This window comes from Carassius gibelio, chromosome B12, assembly GCF_023724105.1.
Source record: "Carassius gibelio isolate Cgi1373 ecotype wild population from Czech Republic chromosome B12, carGib1.2-hapl.c, whole genome shotgun sequence".
Classification (NCBI taxonomy): domain Eukaryota; kingdom Metazoa; phylum Chordata; class Actinopteri; order Cypriniformes; family Cyprinidae; genus Carassius; species Carassius gibelio.
Genome location: NC_068407.1, coordinates 8,380,550 through 8,403,323, shown reverse-complemented (window position 1 = coordinate 8,403,323; position 22,774 = coordinate 8,380,550). Strand labels below are relative to the sequence as shown.

The 22,774-nt window shown below is 36.4% G+C and overlaps 1 protein-coding gene across 3 annotated transcripts in view; it reads right to left on the bottom strand.

Annotated features, from left to right (window-relative positions):
- nrg3b (neuregulin 3b) overlaps positions 1–22,774 on the bottom strand; it is a 140,556-nt gene that overhangs the window by 40,123 nt on the left and 77,659 nt on the right. For all 3 annotated transcript variants that reach the window (XM_052570813.1, XM_052570814.1, XM_052570812.1), the window contains exon 2: positions 13,565–13,697. In XM_052570813.1, the coding sequence (XP_052426773.1) occupies positions 13,565–13,697 (133 nt within the window). The remainder of the gene's footprint in view (positions 1–13,564; positions 13,698–22,774) is intronic.

Genomic DNA, 22,774 nt, shown 5'->3' with positions numbered 1-22,774 from the left:
ATCCAATCAGAATCTGGCCTATCCTAAGGTAACCTTTAATTCACAGTTCATTTAGAGTTCATTTCAATTTAGATATGACTGAAAATTATGACGTCTGAGTTAGTGAGTTGTTTGCTTTGTTATTAATCCAGTCATAGCTAGTACATTTAATATTTAAATGTAAAAATAAATTTAAAATGAATTTGAACTAAGAACTCAGAATGTAAGTTAAATAATAATTTGAATAACTAAAATAAATAGTAATTTAAGGAACTTAAAGAATGAACAAATCAAAGAACAAAAGAATAAAATGAACAAATGAACAACAGACACAATCTAATTCATCTTGTCTTTCACCTGCATTTTTACATTCACGCAACATGTCAATGGTTTTTAAATGTTATTTGAGCTCATACTGTATTAATACTCTGCTTTTCATTTTTGAACTGTAGATTGTTTTTTCACCAGAGAAAACAGCCTTGATTCATTTCTTACTAAAAGGCCAAATAATTAACCCGGCACATGTTCAGATCTGTGACAGCTGTCCTGTTAGGCTGTGAATTGTGGCAATCATAATGAAGTGTCAATCAGAATAAGGTACCATGAGCAATGGAGCGGCTTTACTTATGAACATTGCGCTCCTGGCGTTACTATGCCTTTTAATTTAATAATGCCACACAGGAGCTCTGACAACAGCCATGCATCATCACCATACATCACAGCCACATTACTCCTGCCGTCCAGATGCCAGACACACAGGGGGAGATACTGAGACAGAGGAGAAGAGTCAGAGAGCGACAGAATGAGACAGGGAGCAGCAAAAAGAGACAGGGACACATGCAGAGCCAAAGCCATCTAAAGCACTTTATTGCATAACCATGGGTGACAGGAAAAGATGAGACTTTATATAATCTGATGGATCCAGGATGAAGGAGGATTTACCCTCTGCTTAAGCATGAGAAACTGAGCATGTCCCGCAATCGTGACAGACCGCAGAGACACCGTCTCATCATCTGTCATCCCTCTGCTGCGCACCCCCTGCTACGTCAAGGACGCATGCATTTGAAAAGATGCAAAGAAGCTCCCCAGAAGTCACCTAGATGGAGCCATAGTTAGAAAAAAAGCTTGCATTATCTCTTGGTAGATCAGTTGTGTTCTGCTTCATATCTTCCCACACAAACAAGCATGTTTAGACCCTATTTAGGAGGGTTTTAGCCCCTCTCTTTCATATCAGCCCCCGCCCCCAACCTTCTGCGATTAACTTTGCTGTCAGCCCACTTCAAAATCTGTGATTATGAGATCTCTCTTCATGTTTGCTGAAAACAGCAGCTGCACAAAATCAGGTTACCTCATTCTGAATCCACCTTTTACCAGTCACTTAAAACTTTTTAAATTAAAGATGTGTGACATCCGTGCAGCTAGCATCACCAATTGAAACACTGAAAAAAAATTCAGCATCTCATATTCAGGCTGAAATCTGAGAATCGGCTCCTCTTACTTTGCATCTGCCTCTTTCCCGCTGTGAAATATTGTTCTGACCTTAACCCTCCATTAAAATTCAACTGGCAATTTAGTAAGTGTCTACCTACCAGGGCTCCCCTGCCTCTTCTTTTTGACGTAACGAAATCTCGGCTTCAAACTGAGAATGCTACTCCCCCCACCACCCCAGAATCAGCAAGTTCTTTGAACATGCTTTATTTTTAATTCGTTGCCCCTTTCTTTGAACGATGATGGAATTTACAGGTTTAAGCTAACAAAGAGGAAATCAAGACTAGCGTGGCGACAAAGCCTCAGCAGAGATCAATAGAGCGGCCCAGGCATTTCCACACACACCTATCTGGGTTTTACACACTGGGGTGACATTTATATGTGGAACTGAAGATTTTAGAGAAGCTCTACTGTACTGAACGGGAAATATTACCTCTGCGACTTCTGTCAGAGGAAGAATGCTCGCACATAAATGTTTACAGAGCACACAGGCCCATGCAGATTTATTGTGAGAATAACAGGCTTCTGTGTTCAAGACACACTCCCTATCCTGAATCGATCCCGGCCTTACCTCTCCATAATGGGAGACACTGTTGCTAATAGGCTGTAATAAAGTAACTCGGTGGCACTACTAAAATCTCTGCATTTACCCTCGTCACGTCGATACAACGTCTTGATATAATTCAGCATTAATGGTCGCCTGTGGATCAAGACCTGTGAAAACAAAAGCTCCTGACTTTAAAGCCCGCATAAATATGCTGTGCTTTTACAAGCGCATATTAGCCGTGACAAGCCATTAAAGGGGTAAACATTTTCCCAAGCGAGTGAAAAGTGCAACCATTTGCCCCCTCCCTTTTCAGAAACACACCCAAAGCTGGTATTTTAAGCATTGGCTGATCCATGATTTTGCTTGGGGTAAAGCGTTAAATATTTCACATCCCGGAAAAACAGTGAATTAAAATCAGCACTGTCGTTTGTTTATTGAGTCCCCTGAAGAATTTTTGGTAGATGGCTATGGAAAAACATATTTAGCATTTTCTCGTGCTATCTATAACCTTCTCTTGTTCTAGATTAACGTAACATGTTCAATTATGGTCGCGGCATGCCAGAGGCTGTTTCCCTCTGTTCGAATTGCGAATGCATGGGATTATGAAAACTTCTTATAACCCTCCAGCTTTTGAACAATGAATTGTTCACATACAAGCGGCGCCGCAGTCTTAGACACATAAAGATTTTACATGTATAATGTTTAAACTGGGACAATGAGTGAAATAAACAAAAAGACATTCAAGGATTTTGAGGATAAACAGTCCTTTTTCAAAAGAACCTAATTCACCTGCTACGGCAGAACAAACACAGAAGCAAACAGTCTCTTTGCTCTCAATGAAATGGTTGTTTCCAGGTTCATTGCCAGTCAGGAATATGGCTTTTTTCTCTCTCTCTCTGGCTTTGACCGTTGAAGTATCGCAGCTCTAATGTCTCCTCTCTCTCACCTCACTGCGAAACTCATTGAGCTACTCAGAAATTTGAGCCCTTCTTGCTCCAAAGCACACATTAGGCTGAACAGTTCATTACCAAATGGAAATTGATGCTGCCTCTGTCACTTGCAGAAAAGCTTTCAAGACAAAAAAAGAGAGGATAACATTCTTTTTTCCTCTGGCAGTAGAGGAGAAGAAAAGTGAGATGAGAAGCAGAAAACATATGGTTTGCTGTAGAATTTTGATGAAACTCATTTGTTTCAGGAATACATTGTCCTCAAACCTGATTCTTCAGAGGCAGCCTGGACTTCAGACATTGTCAGGTTTGTAGTGGGACCGTACAGGTGCATTTTGCAAGAGCTACAACGATGTAACAATCACAAGTGATAATTCAGCCAAAATAGGATTGCCTCTCATCTTGTCTCCCTTGCATATTTTGATTTGTAAAAGGAAATGAGAAACAAGTCCAATCTGGTCTCATAGACATTGTGAGGCACAATGTGTCACTCCTGTCTTATTCATGAGCATCCTCTCTCTCTTTCTTCAACATTTCTGAACACAGTGTTGGCAGTGACAAATCAGCCAATCATATGACGTGAGATTATATCACACTGTAAGTATATACAAGGTGTCAGAAACTTTCAGTTTTGTTCCAGATTATAAATCATCTGTGTTTATAATCTGGAACAAAACGGAACGTTTCTGAAAGATCAGACAATGTATTATTGTTACTGTGATATGTGGGATGTGCATGAAGCTAGATATCTTTTTCAGAAAGGCATGAAGGATGGCCTCTCAATGAATAACGACCAAATAACAGAAAAACATATTCTGGAGGCTGTTCATTTAATGTACATCAAACAACAGAAAATATTACTATAAAAAAGTTCCTATAAATGTATTATTATTTTGTGTGTGTGTGTATATATATATATATATATATATATATATATATATATATATATATATATATATATATATATATATATATATATTATCCCCATGTATAAAACCTGTTTATTGTTATTATTGTTTTTAATAATAATAGTAGTAGTAGTAATAATAATAACAACAAAAATAATGTTAAGCTTTCTGTTTTACATACAGGTTAGGATTAGATAAAAAAAAATATATATATTTTTTTATTTAAAAATAAATAGATAAAAATAATCTTATAGGGTTAGAGTTATACAAGTCATATATTTGCTATATGGAAACTAAATAAAATAGAGTTTTTTAAAAATGGAAAAACATCCAGTAAACTGAATATTCAGCAATCATTAAAAAATATAAAATATTTGTAATACATAAATATTTTAAACTTTTTTTATAATTAATAATAATATTTTTTAAGCATCTTATTTTATATAAAGGTTGTTATAATTAATTATTCAAGGAATATTTGCCACATGAAAACTATACATGGAATAGATATTTGTTTGTTTGTTTTTAAAGAGCTTCCCCATAAAACTGGCAGCTTATTTGAGGCAAGTACGTGTATACGTGACTGGAAGATAGGCAGTTGCCACAGGAAACAGAATAGGTGGATTGGAGGAATCTTAGAGGATGCACGCTTTATCAGTCCCCTTGTCTGCCCTTGTACCTAAAATGCGGCATTTGTTCAAATAGGCTAATGTGAAATCACAACTTCCTCTTTACTTTGATTATTTATAGCCAACACGCTCCGCTCCTCAGACTGCAATTTTGCCTCACACATTCTGCCAGGGTTTGGGCACCAAGCAGGCTCGTTTGCATATATTTGCATGTAATTAGCACATCAAACCTTCAGACTTGAAAGGGACGCCTTGTCAAAAAGTATTTTGCATCTCCCTCTCCTCTCCACCTCTCTCTCTATCTCTCTCTCACTTTCTTCTGCTTCTCAATCTTAGCCTCTATTATGAATGTGTGATTAGAAGAACAATTATATAAGTTAAACCTCTCTGAACCTTGGGAATTATACCAGAGTTTGGATATTTGTTTCTGTGACTTTGTATCCAAGAGAAAATTCTCACAGTCGACTGAATGTGTACGTGTGTACACGCATCTCAAAGTTCCTGTCACTTTGCTTCTGCTCTATTTGCTTATTGTTGATTTTTAACCAATTATGAAAGTCACCGAGATGATGAGACGGTCCCATTGACTTGCATTGCATTGCATTAATTAGAGTTAACAATGATGTCAACATGCATCAAGTCAAACCTTTGAGTCAAAAGCAAACATGCACTGAGGCATAAAACAAGTGCCCAAAGAATTAAAGGATGTGTTGAGTATAATGTACGCCAGGTTGAAAGTGTTTCTGTAGCTCAAAGGCTAGAGTTTAGCGTTAGCTGTGCCAAGTTTGTGGAATACCATGGGAATGCACGAGCTGATAAAATGTAATGATTGTAACGAAGGGTTTTAAAACTAAAAGTTTAATCACTTAGAAAATGCAATTGTTATTATACATGACCACCATTCTCCTGTGGTGAGTCTGTGTAAAAATAAATTAATAAAGGAATTACAAGATGTTCTTGTTTAATTTGAAACTGCTAACATACCTTAAAACTTTCACTTAAATGTTTCAATATTATTATTTTTATTTAAAGAAATCAATGCTTGTATTCTGTAAGGATGCATTAAATGGATTCTATTTTAAATACATGCTGTTCTTTTCATAAAAAAAAGGTTAAACAGACAACAAATAAATAAGAACACCCATAAATTGAAAGAATACTTAAAGTATGGTTTAACCCAGACTACTCAGTAAAACATAATAAGATTTTATGTGGGTGGCACTTTACAACCTTCCTGTCTCTGTCTATACCCAGTTGTCCATCTCTTTTCTCATCCCTCTGTCTTTGTCTCAGCGTCCTCATTCTGTTACAAAGCTGCTGAGTTTGACATTCCAAGAGGTTTCAGATCACTAGACCACCACTTATCTTTCACATCTGCGGTGTGAGATTCTTGACACAGGAAAAGCCCTTTTACCCAAATAAACCTGTGTCTGTGTTTAACAGGCATATTTCAATTAAAAAAAATCCAGAATAAAAAGTGCATCACTGTTTCCCAATGAATAAATAAATAAGAGCATGTGAAGACTGAAGGAATGGCTGCTGTAAATGCAGCTTTGCCATACAGGAATAAATTATAATTAAAAATGGAAAATAGTTATTTAAAATTGTTTTTGCTGTTTTTAAAAACCTCAAACATGTTTTTGTCATAATCTTTGAGTCAGGTTATGACAGATGTCATGTGTTTTTGGTTCGTTTTTGTGTTACACATCAAGTCATGCGTTTTGCAGGATAATATTTGTGAATGAAGTGTCGCAGTGATGTGACTTGCCCATGGTACTGAACTGTGTGGTGCAGTTTGTTAAGAAAGCTGCTGTTGTGATCGTTTGTGTGAACTAGATTTTTTGTGAAAATCTAAGTAATAAAGTATTTTAAATTAAACGTATTTTTTTAAAAGGTGCTTCTCAGTTAGGTTTAGTGGTGTTACCCCTTTGGGTTTCATCCGGTTTGTTTGTGTAGTGTAGTGAAAGTAGCCAGAGCAGTTGTACTTCCGTGGGTTTAGGAGTCAACCATTTATGGTTGCTTTTCTTTTGTGAATAATGGAACCACCATCAGTAGCCACATGAAGACCGGGGTTGAGTTTATGTAGGTTTTGAGGTGCATCTTATTTTTATTTTTGTCCTATAGTTTGAGTGTTACCAATTTTAGCTGAGATTTTACGCACGTTGGGTGCGTAAACATAATTATTAGATCTCTGCTTAAGAGATCAGCTTTTTAAAATAGCTGAAAATTATGGTATTGATGGCAGCATTAATATGCCTAAAGAACGACAAAAATCTATTTTGAGGAGTTATTAAATTGAAAAAAGATTTTAGCCTAAAAATTGTCTGTTTAATTTCCTGTGTTTAAGTTCCATGTCGACTTCAAGTTTAACATTTGAATAGCAACTCAGCTTCTTTTTTAGGACGCGGCAGTTCTGGTTTTGATTTTGTGGGAAATTTGCGACAGGTGCATATTTTGTGAAAAAAAATCAGATATTTTTTTTTACTTTTTGAACGAATTGCCGATTCATGTTGGCCGGATGCGGCCCATGAATTGATGCTTCAGACTGTATTGATAGGAAAAGCACAGGAAGTGTATTCATCTTTAACTGTGGAGGATATGTGAAAGTGAAGGCAGTAGTGTTAAAAGCCTACGAACGTGTCCCAGGCAGCAATTTAGAACCTGGAAGAAAAGAAAAATGCAGAGACATCTTGAGTTTGCACGTGACTTACTAATGGATTTTTCATGCTGGTGTTCTGCTTCTGAGGTCAGTGACTTCAATGGTTGTGCAACTTAATTTTCGAAACAATAAAAAAATTCTGTTCCCAATCGTGTTGCAGTTTATGTAAAGAAAAAATCACACACGGCAACTAAAGCAGCAATGCTTGCAGACGAACATGTGTTAACGCACAGAGACATCTTTAAGTACTAATGTGTCTGACATTTTTGTGTGCCAGAGTATGGGTCTCCATTCTGAAAATAGAGGTGATGGTTCGTTTGACTTGCGATTTTGTCAGTATTGAAAGTCTGACTGTTATATGCTTAAACCTAAGCCTTAAGCTGTGTTCAGCTCCTATATATTTCATATTTAAAACAAACAGCTGCACTGCAATTACATTTCCCATACATTTATTTTTAAATCTCTTTTGCTCTTATAGTTTGCCTGCCAGGGATTATTATAACTTCAGTACACGTGCCTGAGGTCACGACCCCTGATGTAGCTCATTTTTTTAATACAGTGTTTGTTTCATCATTGGTTTCATGCATGTCAATCTCAGTTTTTCTATCTCAACATGAATCCTGTTTAAATAGACACATATTGCTTGTTTGTAGGGAAAATAGAAACTCAGCAGGACAGTTCTTTTCCTAGGGAAGCATCTGGAACAACTGCCACTGGTTTCTGCATTTAATGTAATTACAACAATAAAACACTATAATAAAATGTAGTTAGGTCCTTTAACGTCATGATATCTTAGGGCTAAAAATCCCAGTTCAACCATTTCTGTCCGGATAATCAGACTGCAACTCACAAGGCAGAAGTGTCCACTTTATGGTCCACCCATGGCTAAAAGCTTTATTGCGTGTTGTAAAATTCATGCAGAGGTGAGGGACCTGTCCTTGCTTGGTGTGGAGAGGTGGCTGTGTTGGGATCTCGGCACTCTGCAGCATAAAAGCTGACCTCTTTTACCCCAGGGCTCTTAAAGGCCTGTTCGATGGCGCCCATCTGATGTGATTATTGAATGTTTATTCCCCTTTTCTCTCATTGTTAGTGCACTTAGACTGATTAATTATGCCAACCTCTCTCGCTGATGTCTCGTCTCACTCTGGGGAGAAAAAACATGCACTACTTGCTTCTTCCCCCTGTCTCTTTCTATCACTTGCTCCCTCAGTCCTCTCCATTCAAATCAAATTCAATTCAGAGAGCACTCCGTCTGCCATTACAGCCACTATATAATAACAACTACAGCCATGGTTAAACAGACAACAAATAAATAAGAACACCCATAAATTGAAAGAATAGTTAAAGTATGGTTAAACCCAGACTACTCAGTAAAACATAATAAGATTTTATGTGGGTGGCACTTTACAACCTTCCTGTCTCTTTCTATACCCAGTTGTCCATCTCTTTTCTCATCCCTCTGTCTTTGTCTCAGCGTCCTCATTCTGTAACAAAGCTGCTGAGGTTGACATTCCAAGAGGTATCAGATCACTAGACCACCACTTATCTTTCACATCTGCGGTGTGAAATTCTTGACACAGAAAAAGCCCTTTTACCCAAATAAACCTGTGTCTGTGTTTAAACAGGCATATTTCAATTAAAAAGCTGTGAACTGTCTGTCCACTATGCAAGCAATCCATTTAAACACCCAGACTGAAGCATCCACAGATGTCCATCCTTTATACCAGCTGAGCAGCCAAAAGGGAAGGACAGTACCAGCAGGCACGCTGTCTGCATTCAGATTTAGCCACCAAGTTGCTGCCACCTGACATGCTGTTCACGAGCCAACAGATTTTGTTTGTGATCTGTTCCATTATCTTGACAAATCCGTATTTAACTGCTTACCTATAAACTATACATGTGCCAGTTTTTGTTATATTGCTGTAATGAACATACACTGTATTGATATCATTGGCACTTAAAGGGTTACTTCACCATTCTTCTCCTCAGGTTACCATCTTCCGCCATTTTGGAAAGTACCCCAGAACGTAACTTGGGGAGAAGAATTGCTAAATAAATTATATTATGTTTCCTTTGCACACAAAAAGAATTGTCAGAACTTGGTAAAATTGTGGTCGAACCCCTGAGGTCACATGGACTATTTTACAGATGTCCTTGCTACGAAAATACCATTACTTTCTATGGAGGGTCAGAGAGCTCTCAGGTTCCATGAAAAATATTTACATTTGTGTTCTGAAGATGAACGAAGTTCTTACGGGTTTGGAACGACAAGAGGGTGAGTAATTAATGACAGAATTTTTGGGTAAACTATCCCTTTAAATATACTGTGAAATGCATTATTAGCCATTACCATTTTCCAAGTCTGCATGATATATTAAACCCATTTAAAAATCATAATAAATCATAATGCTATTATGAAATCACAAACTCTACAGTTCAAATAAATAAATATATGCAATGAAGGTTTAATAGCCTATGTGCTAATTATTTACATGCATACTTACTTTTGATACTACAAATTAGTATTGTCTCATTGCCATTATATATGTATTTCAAGGAATATTAGAGGTTATTGTTCCCTTAGGAGTATTTTTATTACCACAAAATATTTATTACAATTATCAGATTACTTGATTAATCGTCAGAATAATCACCCGATTACTCAAGTACCAACATAATGGTACCAACATACCAACATAATCGTTGGTACAAGCCTTGGTACTAATTCTATATATGTTATTATACAAATTGTTTACATTTTCTATCAACTGGTTACAATTCATGACACTATGTGTATGCCACATAAAACTTTGGTTAGCAAAACAGCAGATGTGTTGAATGAAAATCAAATTTACTCTGAGTTGGTGGCACTACAATACTAAAGAAATGCAGCGGCTACCCTGGCTGCTCTGGAACACAATGCAGCTGGGCAACTTCCTGTTTCTGAAAATAAATTTTATTTTTTATTTTTTTATTTTTTATTTTTTACAGATAATAAAATAAATCAAACAATTATCCCTAATCTTAACCCTATAATATGTACGCTGTTAATTTAAAAGTAACTTAAAAGTATAAGTACACTGTAACACTAATAAGTGCAACCAAAATTGTATATAATCACATGTTCTTTTGTCCCCCCATTCATTTTCCTGATCAGTCTCAACTGCAGCCTCTCCTGTCCTACAGCAGAGACAATGCTAAGGTAGTTTGCGTAGGATGTTTATATTCTTGAAAGAAAATTAGTGTATTTATGCATGCCATAATTATATAGCATTACTTAGTTAACATCCTTCAGATTTTATTTGGGCGTTAAAGATTGTACAAGGGTACATCCGCCCTAAGGCCAGCGAAAAGAAGAGGAGACAGCTTCCTGGATTAACACTGTGTGTTGAGATCTGACAGCTTAATTGCGACTGCTTTCTCGGTAAAGAGAGTGCTTGATAAGAAACTTGAAAAAGAGGATATCGTCATCATTAATATGATTCATTTTGTTAAGACATATTCCTTAATACCCCTACCAGGGTCTCCAAGATCTCACTCCTGCATTATACATCCACGTCTTTATCATTTGTCTTCAGTGAAGTTCATCGAACAATCCCTCCTGTCAGATTTTTCTTGGTGTGAAATAGACACATTCTATTTATTAATCCTAACACTGTAATTCTCCACTCTAGCTCTCTATCCTTCTAGACATTTACAGGCAAATAACTGATAAAAAACAAAGCGTATTGTAAAATGTAACTTTTAATTAACAGATACAACAATATATCACATTTACTTGTTATAAACGTCCTCAGCTAATATGAGAAACTAGGTTTTCTCATTACCACTTTTCACTTTATAAGTGCAATAAAGGTGATGGAAAACAATTCCCAATCGCACAAACAACTGATATTGGAGGCACCCTCGCTGTGCCGTGAACATTAAATTATAAATAGTTTTTATTAGAGCAGTACTTGGACACAACTCTTTATTATCTGTGTGCATATAATGAACACCAAAGATATGTTACCATGGCAATAACTGGGAACAACAATCCCATTAGTGGGATTGATTAAAGGCCAAATGGAAAAAAAAGGATAAAAGAAAAAAGAAGGAGAGAAATAGCGGCAATATTATGGGTAAAACCTCTGATTATATTTACCGGTTGTTTCTGTATTGAACATTAGCCTGTGTTAAGCCTTTACCCTGAGGTAGTGGTGGTTATTTAAAAAAAATTAAAAAATAAATAAATAACCTTATTACAATTGAGTGATGAAGAGGAAGGTCTGTCAAATGAAAAGGGGCTTGGTGAACAGTAAAGAAAGCAACTGATAGGGCATAACAATTAATGGATAGTCCTGAACATCTGAAATTTCTCATGGCAAAACACCCTTAAATTTACAGCTAGAGATGAGAATTGCCATATGATTCTGCTTCTGTGGCTTCAATTATAAAATGTGCGTATGCACAGATTTGATCTTATTGTAGTGTGTGTACGCTAAAATCCACAGCAATGTTCATATTTATAAAAAGTCTCTATACCGCCATGTCAGGGTCTGAGCAGGAGTAAACACTTTTCCTAGTGGCAAAGTCGGAGTACTGCAGCTATTTGAACATCTTAGCTGCAATAATAATAATAAAAGTGGTGTATGTGCAAGCACCAGACTCATCATAAATAAAAATGCAGTGTAAGAGATTAATTGTGCTGTGTAGTCAATTTTTTTGTTAATGGGAGTTTTTGCAAGATTAAACTGACCTTTTTAGTAGCCTGATGTTGAGACTCGCTTTCTGTAAAGTTTATTCCATGTTGTTGTTTTTTATTATTGAATTTTACAAGAAAACTTGCAAAGTCTTGATTTACCACTAATGCATAAAATAGAAAAAAACAATGCTTAAACGCATCTCCCACTGTTTTGTCTGTAGCCTTTAGAATCGGCCTATGTCGTGCAATAACGGTTTTAATATATTCAGTTCAATAAAATTGTTAACTGTTTTTATTTATAACATCTGCTGCTTTGCTTCTGAGAAAAAGAATGGAGACATTAAACATTAAACTTTGTTTTTGTCATTTACATTAGTTTTATTTGTATAAAATACACTATGTTTTTGTGTCAGTAAGTCTACATTAATTTGAGCAGCATTATAAACTGTAAATATAAAGAAATGTCAAATCACATGCAGGTTTTGAAAGAACTTAACTTTTAATTAGTTGGCTCTTGAAGATGACTGAAAATTTTACCTGAATAGTTTATTCTTAAACCTAATTGTTTTATAATTACTAGTATTGTTATTATTATTTCTGTTGTTTCTAGAAGTAGCCATTTTGATAATAGTTAATAGAAAAATATAACCACACACACATTGTTTGTCCACAGAATAATTACACATTATTTAATAAAAATCGTCCCAGCACGAACCTCTACCTCTGCCAGCAGGTCTTCAGTTTCAGACTCAGAACTTGTTTAGTAATTCGGATATTGGCGTGTGCTCTTTTTTATGGCAATTATAATAATAAGGGGTGTTTAAAAGGCAGAGATCTGACACCAGACAATCTGTTGAACAGTTGAACTGGCTGAATAATAACACCGCTGCTATCTGCAAAGCCATAATTGATGAACTTTGCAACACTGACAGTTATTGAACTAAACTTGAATTCAACCAAGTTGAATAATGACACTATATTTTATGACATAATAATCATATAATGACTCAATATAGAACTGCTTTAAAGCTTTAAAGCAATTTACACTGATTTTTTCCCCATTCAGTGCTGTGAAAAAGTTTTTGCTGTCCTCAAAAATGAAACCAGTTCTCAACATTATTTACAGCCCCTTTCTTGAGGAGTGTCATTCTAAGAAACTTTAAACCATTCAGTAGTTCAGACCGTATAATCATTAATGACAGATTCTTTTATTTGCAGCAACATTCGTTGCTAAACTGCAGTATCTCATGGGAAAGAAATCCCTGCAATTATTTGTTTCAAGATAAGCCACTCATCTTTGAACGAGTTGGATGCATCAGACTCAGGTTAAGTCATTTAGCCATTCCAATGTGGTGGATCAGCGTTCTAATTATACCCTTGAAATGCTGGCTTTTAAAATAACTATCGCATGTGCCAAGATTTCCAAAATAGACCATATCGTTCAGCATGACTTCCCCTTTCAACTCACATCATTGGAGTAATTTGCACTCTGTATTTTAGTGGTTTCCAGCATACGTTAAGACAATCCAGTGCAGACAGTCACTACAGCCTTTGTTTTCTGTGCATTTGCGTGTGGATTAGTAACAAAAAGATAACAGATACTTTAAAAGAAACCATAGAAAACAGATCTTGGAGTTTGTCATTGTCATTGAAGGAATTATAAAGATGGAATCCACTTTAATCTGACACACACACACACACACACACACACACAGAGACTCACCTGCAGTGTCTGTGTACACCTGCCACTGTTTCGATGATGAAGCACTCTCCCTCATTCAAACAGAAGGCCATCTCCTGACTGTCCTGGCATGGCTTGAAGAACTCCGAACGTACAGTTGAGGTTGTGGGGGCAACTGCATTTGAAAGAGACACAGGAGGGCAAGAAAGATTAGGGGGGACAGAAAGAGATTAATCAAGGTTAAATAGATTCAATTCAATGAATCAAACACTAATAATCCATCAATTTCCATAATGTCTATTCCTGTGATAAAATTACGTCTGAGTGATTTCTCAATATTATGGCACGAATGGTGTTAATTGAATCACATGTTCAAGTATGATGGTTTCACAATCACTCCACTGATTTCAAATGAGCCCATGTGAGGACCAGAAAATATTCTAGAATCTATTATAGAGCTTATATAGGGTATAAGGGTTTAATGACACAGGCCATCAGAGATAATAAACCTCATGTAATAAGCTACAACATGGATTTTTCAAAGCTTTTACTGCAAAAATTTATAGAATTACACATCATATAAAAATATTATTAGCTAATATTATTTCTATACACACACACGTGTAAAATATATGTATAATAAAATATTTATATTGTGCAATAAAATATTAGATTTAGTTGATACTGTATTATTTTCGTACAAAAGTTATGTGTAATATGACTAATATTTACTAAATAAAATTACATTTGAAAAATCCTGAGTTACATAACTTTTTATTCTAATATAGTATTGCACCATAATTTCTGCAAAGACCATAAACAAACAATCTGAAACAATGCCCACTCACCCTCTTAGAAGCTTTGGGAATTCTGATTCATTATGAAGAAACAGTTTGCTCTGATTGTTCTTTTAAACTAACCAGTAAAAATCATACACATATGTATGTCTGCTTTATCACAGAATATACAGTATGTAGCACTTAACAAGAAGAGGACCATAATGCATTGGCTATTTAATATATTTAATTAGTGCGATTTATGAACATAATCATGACTCAAGTATAATGAATCAGAATGCTTGTCAAAGCTAAATAGCCTGCATTACCTTCATGTAGTTTTCTGTTTAAACTGCAGGGATAATTCACATAAACAGGAATGCTGTTTATAAAAGACAGCCTACACCTTTTAATCTAAATCAGAATAGGGCTAGACTAAAGAATCCGGTTCCTCTGATGCTTCTTTCAACTGACTTCAACATGGATATCAACATCTGCTCTGCTGTAAGCAGTCACTCTGAATACAAATCCAAGGCCTGCTGCACTTGGTACATGTTTACACAGTCATATCGCCACCAACCGTGTCCATAAGCAGAAAACAATGCACTGAAAGCATGCATACACATAATCTTCCAGACATCTGCCACAAGATGAAATAAAGATTCCCATGAAGTCTGCCTCTGCCAGCCGAGGAGGCAGTGCAAGCATGCGTCCTGGTCAAAAACAAGGCAATCCAAATAGCACCAGACACCTGCAGTAACACAGGAAAGGTCAAATCAATCTGTTGTTCTCACGTATTGATGGATAAGTCTCGAGTCACTGGTGCAGAAGACGATGACAGATTCGAAAATTGTTGAAACGAGTAAAAGAGAACAAAGATCCTTCATTCGTTTGAGAAAGCTGCGATGGATGACTCCATTACGTGGAGTCACGCGGTAGCCAAAAGCAACTGCTTTGCACCATAAACAATACAACAGTGCCAAATGCCTTATCCGAGCCCTCAGACAGCAACTGACTGGATTTTTCATATCCTCTTGTTCAAGTGTCCATAGAAACTGAGGGTGTTATGACTCAGTATAAATCAACAGAGAAGCATCGATCAAATGACCATTGATCTGCACATTTTCTTGTTAAAACGGAGGATTCTGTTGGGTAGATTATTAGTGTCATTTTTCTCCAGAGTGGCGTTTCAAACCTGACTGGTATACTGCTGCTGACTGGCCAGTCGATCAGCAATCAGCAGTGTTTACTGTGTGACCCAGGGCTACTTATGGACTGATCTCTCAACACTGCAGCTCTAATATAGGTGCTCATAAAATCTGCCGTATTGAGCCCATCTGCAGGCGATGACCGGCGGAACATGCAATAATCATTGGCCAGGACTATATTAAAAAAAAAAAATCCTGTATAATAAACACATGATCTCAAGGGGGTGGCGGAAGTGCTCGGTGAATTAATGAACATTGCAATCGATGCTCTGGGATTCAGAAGCGCTATTAGCAATCAGCTTCATTTTAGAAGCGATCATCGATGAGTTTATTAAATCAAAGGTACAGAATGCCTGCAGAGACAGTTCTGAAGCATAGCACCCACAATGCGTGCTTTATTCTTTTGCTTTCTATTGACAGGTTATTGAAACAGAACGGAAACCCAGAGCACGTGGGCAACGACCCCCACTATCCAGCCTAATTAAGTCTACAGGGAAGTAATGATTTCCTCTTCCCACAACAGGCTTTGCTGTAAAGACAAACTTTTACAAATGTCACAAAATTTAATGTGGGCAGATATTGTACAAAGAAATGAATAAAGACGACTACCCAGTCCCATTCCCTGAGTTTGTCATTTGCCAGTTGAGGCCATCAGAGGAAAAACGAGTGCATTCACACTGTGCACCTGCACTGTGGGACTCAAGAGGGCTCTCTGCACATCAGACAATGTGGTTTCATGGGCAGCCAGCTCATGCATGACATGATAATTGCTCAGCTTCTGGTTATTTAGTGATAAATCCTCCCTCCTTGTTATTCCCAAAATGGTTTGTCATAACATTTGATTCATCCCGGTTGCTTTAAAATTAGCCTATTTTTGTCTGGAAGGCAATCTTCACAAGTAAGTCCCTTGATAAGGTGCATGAAACAGTCTTGCAGCAGTTCAAAATTGAATCAGAAATCCCTGTGGGTTATTCATCTGAATAGATGATATGTGTTGAGCTAATGCACAAAAAATAATGTGCATCCTTCATGCATGCTGAACAAGGTAAATATATGAATAAATCCTGCAGTGGGAGCTAATGTAAAACTGCACCTTATAATTTAAAGTACTGGAGTTAAATTACAGAGAAGATTCAGTCACCTTACAAATAATATCAGATCATTTATTTTATATGCATTAAGAGCACTAAGCAAACTCTTTGAATCTACTGCCACTAAAACAAGAAAACACAATTTTCCACATTCACATTTTGTGTATTTGCATTTTGTGTAAAATGATGAGTAGGCGTCTAAAGTTTTTAAAATGAATTGTCTTCTGAACTGGTTCATTTAAAAGAAGAGTCCCACTAAGCAAATAGCTGTAATGAATCAGATTTTCTATGCTTCATGTGAAAGAGAGAAAGTGTAGGAAGGTTAACGCATTAGTTTAACACCTTAACTACACAACCCTAAAACCGCAACTGTCTATATGTGTGAACGTGTATATTCTGAGCCAGAAGAGCAAAAATATTTATCATAGTAGTCGGCGAGACCAGGAGCAAATGTAACACACAACATTTCTTCATTTAACAGTGATGACACTTTTCAGCATATGCTGTATTCAGTAGTGTTCGTTCTCTGAGCCTGAGAAAAAGAATCTTGTCGCTTTATATAAAAATCTGACACCCAGTATTTTTCCTGCTGTCTAATGTTTGATGCCTTCGAGTTTAAACATGTGTCAACCGATAGGTTTTTGGTTAAATGTTGCAAACACTTTAGCTGGAAGCTAGTTGGGAAAAATGCAACAACATTAGTTCTGAAAGAAAAATGTAATTACTGAACTGAAAGTGTTTTTAGTTCATCTTTAACATAATTTCATTAAAACTATCAAGAGTGCTGTTCTAATTCAACAATTACTTTTAGTAAAAAAGACTTTTAAAATAATAATTACTTAGGTCCATCTATAACTGTACACAAATGATTTCTGACAGCTAAAATAAAAAGTGTCAGAATAAAGGAGAAAACTGTTCAGTATTATATTAAAGCAGTGTGATATTAGTTGTTATGTGAGGTGAAGTGGACAATCACTGTGATGCTACACACACACACACAAACTAAAACACAGCTGATATATTTGTAATATCCTGAGAGTTCTGAAGAAAAATGTAAAAAAAACAAAAAAAACAATTGCCTTGGTCTCCCCTATTTACAGCGGATTAGAATTGTTCAAGTAGCTTTGAATACGAGAGCAAATCATACGCTGTTGTTCCACTAGCCAGTTCTGCACACAATGTCTTGTATTATGTAATCGATGTAATATAGCAGTTCAACAACTCAGCTGTGAAAAGAATCAACCAATTTAAAAATCGCAGCAATGCCTAACACTAATTTATAATTCCCTGGCGCTCTCTTTCGGTTTCTAAGCCCCAAAACGCCCAAACTGAAGAGATGAATGGGAAAAGGATTTAAAATATTAAAAGAACATAGCTATTAATCACCTCCATATATCTGAAAAACCATACATATACATGTGTAAAAACACACATGCTTCTGTCATAACAGAGACAGCCATGCACATGTACATTTGTAACATTTTCCTGAAAGTCTTCTTGTAATCACCCTGCTCATTAGTGTGCTTATGCGCTGGCATACCTCTGGGGAGACACCAGAATGAGCAGAGTTCTTCTGTGCTGTTTACTGCACTGCACATCAAACACTGCACACACACAGCGCTGGAAGGTCTTCTGGGAACCTGGGCTTAGCTTTCCCATCATGCACCACTGCCCACTGCCCTGCTGCTCTCTCCTGAGTGGTGTACTGAGGCAGGGAGTCTGTGTCTGACCGCTGAGCGTACAGAGCTTCTGGGACACAAGCTCCGCAGAGAAGCCCCGGCAATTCTGTGGTGCTTTGCATATTTTGAATAATGTATGTCGATATATTAGAATAATTATGTAGGAATCTGGTCTTCACTAACAAAAATAGATATTAAGAGCATATTTTTGTGGGTCAAGATCTTGGATTATACAATATTTAGTTCTGGCCCTCTAATTTGATTGGCCAGTGGCATCCAAGGATGGCTGATATACAGTTCAAAAGCACTGGGACATTTTGCCGTCTGTATCACTTCACTCATGTACTGGTTAATAGTATTTCAGAACAGAGCATCTAGGGCTATGAATTATTATATATTTTTTTCAGATTCCTTTTTTTTATTTTAATTTTACTGTATTCCATTATTTTTTGTATTTTTTTAGACTCTGTTTTAATACTTATATTACATTGTAATCATCATAAAGCATGTCTAATTAATTGAAATCATGACACTTACAATATTAAATAGCAATTTATTAAAAGTTCAACAGATTTATTTTTTTAAAGGTCATAAAGGTTTATTCTTATCAAAGTTAATTTTCTGGATTCAATTTTAATAGTTTCATTAAATATTAATAATCAAAATCATCTCTTATTCATTTATTTATTTATTTTTCAGAAATACTGTGTTGTGTATTTATATTTTTCTGCTAAATAAATTCTGGTAAATAATTTGTTGGGTACTTTTTCCTTTAAAAATAATTTTTGAATAAAAATTTTATAATTAGTAGTAGTGTCATTACATTAAGTAATATTTCTGTCATGGTTTCTTCAAGTTAAGAACTTTTATTTTGACGGGTTGCTGTGAAGACCTTTAGTTTTCTGTTTGTATATGATATAATAACAGTTTTACTCAAAACAAACTTAGAGCAGTTCTAGATATTATATTTATGTGTTCATGTACTCATATTTTGAGGCGAAAGAGGCTGTGTGCATCATGTGCACTTCATATGTACCGTATAGTAAACTAAACCGCGCATCTGCGCCATTCATTCACGACACGCAGAACATGCAGGATTCATATTCAAATGGTATTTTTGTGGCTTAATATTAATGAGTAAATTATTCGTTGACTCACTCTAGGACAGTCTTTTTTTCTCAGTCTCAGTGTTCTGAACAAATTGGTTCAGTAAATGACTAAATGACTAACTCCATCCTAAATGAGTCAGTGTTGATTCTCCCATACAGTCAGTCACCTGTTAAGTGCTGGATAACTCGGTGTGTTTAAACACAACATTTTAGACTAGAATATTCAGTGTTTCACACCATTTACTGGTGTTACAGTGTATCTTATGGAAAGAATGACTGAAAATATACTGTTGGACTGTTATATCATCTTTCTTAGAATGCTGTTCAGCTATATTTGTCTTTGTCAAATTCACAAAATCTGAGAAACAGAACTAAATGTTGTATAATTTTTAATTATAGGATTACTGCTGCAGTGTGGTTACTTAGAGATAAATTAAATGAACTCTCTGTATGATTTGATTTATCTCTTATGCATTTCACTATGTATAGGCCAATGACAGAAGTCACCTACGCACATGCTCACCTTTGATAGCCTCCACCTTGCTTTTACCTCTCACACTTACCCAGTGGGGCCACCTGTCATGGACAAATGGAGGTTAGTGGGGGGACTTGTGCGTAGAAGCGTATGCCTTTACTGTCAGAGGGATGGCGGGCAATGAATGCTTCCGCTTACTGACAGCTCATGATGGCTGTACACACAGGCATCTGTCACACAGTAACAGCACGCCCTGTCCTTCACCGGTCAGGATGACAGGCCATTGGGGCAACTTTCTGCAATAAGCCTGTTTTCTGAACTCACAACTAGTATTGGGGAGTGAGAACTGATTATATTTAAAATAATAATAAAATACTGAAGCTCAGTGGTCTTCATGACATCCGGTTTTGATAATGTCTCCATTCTTTCTCCTCTGTGGAGGGAACAGTGCACTAAAATACTCTGCCAGTGTTTCCTGCACAGCAGGACTGTGCTGATACCAAAAATACAGAACAATAAATCATGTTTTAGCTGTGCTGAGGCTTTCAGTCTGAACTGAATGTGATGAAAGTAATACTTCATGTACTAAAATAATTGTTAATGCAACTGTGAAGTGCGTAGGTTTTCATACTGCATGATAAAATATTTGCACTATTGAATTTTCGATCTATAAAAAGTGCCTTCTGACCAGCCCAACATGGCAACATTGACTCAACCGTGAGGCATGAGGTCTATTGGAAATAACCTTATGTTTGGCCACCCAACGGCCGGCAAGGGGCGTGTTAAAATCAGTGATTCTTACAGAAACTTGTATAAAATTCCATATGCAAATTGTGCACAAATTCGTTAAATTCCTTACAATTTCCAACCCTACTTAACCAACAGGGTTTTTATACGTGAGAAAACTGCAGAAAGCCAAACTCACAATAGGCTACTTTAACAAATGGAGATAAATGATGAGTACCGGTGATCGCCTGAAACACACCGAGGTTATGGATTAAGTATATAGATCTGCTAATGCCTTTAGTGTTGCGAGAGAATTCTTACTCTGTCCTTTGAGCATTTTCATTATGCTAAGCAAATTAAAAGCTTTCACCTCTGAATTACAGTGAAGATGAAAAAGATGATTTACTTCCAAAAAGGACGAAGCTAGAGAGTGCTACAGGGCTTACTTTTGTAAGACATGTTGCTACCAAAAATTTTTGGTCATGAAAACAGCACATTTTAATCTGTTCATCGAGCCACCATGAAATGAACATTTTCCTTCTTTCTTTCTTTCCTTTTTTAAAGTAAAGTACCCTGCCAATTTTTCATTTAGATATTCCTGCAGTTTAGAAAGCTCAGATGACAGCATGTATGAGGCTAGCAAAACTGTAACAAACTTGTATAACGGATCGCTGCGCCAGCACAGCACCTTTACATATCAGGCAGTTGAAGTTTCTGAGTAAACAGTGATTTTTCGCGCTGCGCTTGCATTAACATCATCACAATGGATCTACTGGCCTGTCTCAATGTAAGAGGTCAGAAGTAACATATTTGCTAAAGCAGGGACAGTTGATATTGAACATTAAAGAAGTAAGAAAATCAGGATTGAATGGAATAAAAAACGCTCTTATTCTGATTGATGTACATTTTTTGCATTCAGTGAAAACCTTTTTGATAGATACCACAGAGAATATATCACAGCATGCCTTCTACATTGGGTAAATATATAAAGATGCTGCAAAAGTTCATTACAGCTGTCTAAAATGACCATAATTGAACAGGAGAAAACAGAGGGAAGACAATTTGTTGCTCTGTTAAGAAGAGGTGAAAGTGTCTAGACTGATGAGTTCCCCTGAGAGGAAAAGGAGACTGACTCATTAAATACCCCTGCGAGGCGGAGACAGGGAAAACTTAAGACAGATTAATGCCAGAAACGAGACCCATTACTGCTCTGAACAGGAAAAAAAAAATCAGACAGAATAACTCTTAGAAAAGAGTGTGATGTAGAAAGGTGAATGGACTTGTCTTAGCACTTCCTCTGGAAACAATGACAGCCATGGCTGAACAAAGTGTGCCTGACTAAATGCAAGGGCCAATTACGACAAAACCAGTGGCCTGGAGGAGTTAAATAAGAGTCAGCCATGGCAAAAACATATTCAAAATACAGAATCATGATGAACTGGACAGAGAATGAATCTAAATGGTTTTAGCATGCTAAAAGCAAATATCCTTAATTAAGCTAGATGTCTCACATGCATTAGTAGAATATAAAAGGCAAATTATGTGCTTTCACAACCTCCGCTATGATAGTCCATGAATGACTTTAAACTGCACAATTTTAAATGGTATGAATTATTAAGCCTTCTATTCATTAGCAGGAAATATCTTACAAACATCTCCCAACACCACCAAAAGGGTTCTTATGTTTCCTGAATAACAGAAAACAGATGATATAAAAATAGATGATGTACAGGCTCTAAAGCGCTATTAACTTCAACACCTGTTGACCATGTGACAGAAACAATAAGTGGTTTATAATGTGATGAATGTATAAATAGAAAGCAGCAATGAATGTATGAATGAAGCTGCTATCTTAACGTTTTATTATAGATATGTCAACTTCTTAAATCTACAGTTGCAATCTCAGGTTCCCCCCGAAACGAAGGCTGTTAAAAAATCTGGCAATTTAATTATGCTGCACTTTGTCTCAGTCAAGTTCTAAGGTAGCACTGTACATGTTCTTCATGGTGAGGACGATCCCCAGAGTTCATTATGACAAGCTCAGTGAAAACAAATTCAAAGATGCTGAACAAGATGGGAGAAATGGTGATTAAAAAACATATATTGTATGCAGTTCTCTGAGAAGCACTGCACTAAAAATACTTCAGCATAATTAAAATGGATCATTTCATCTTTTCAGCAATATTTG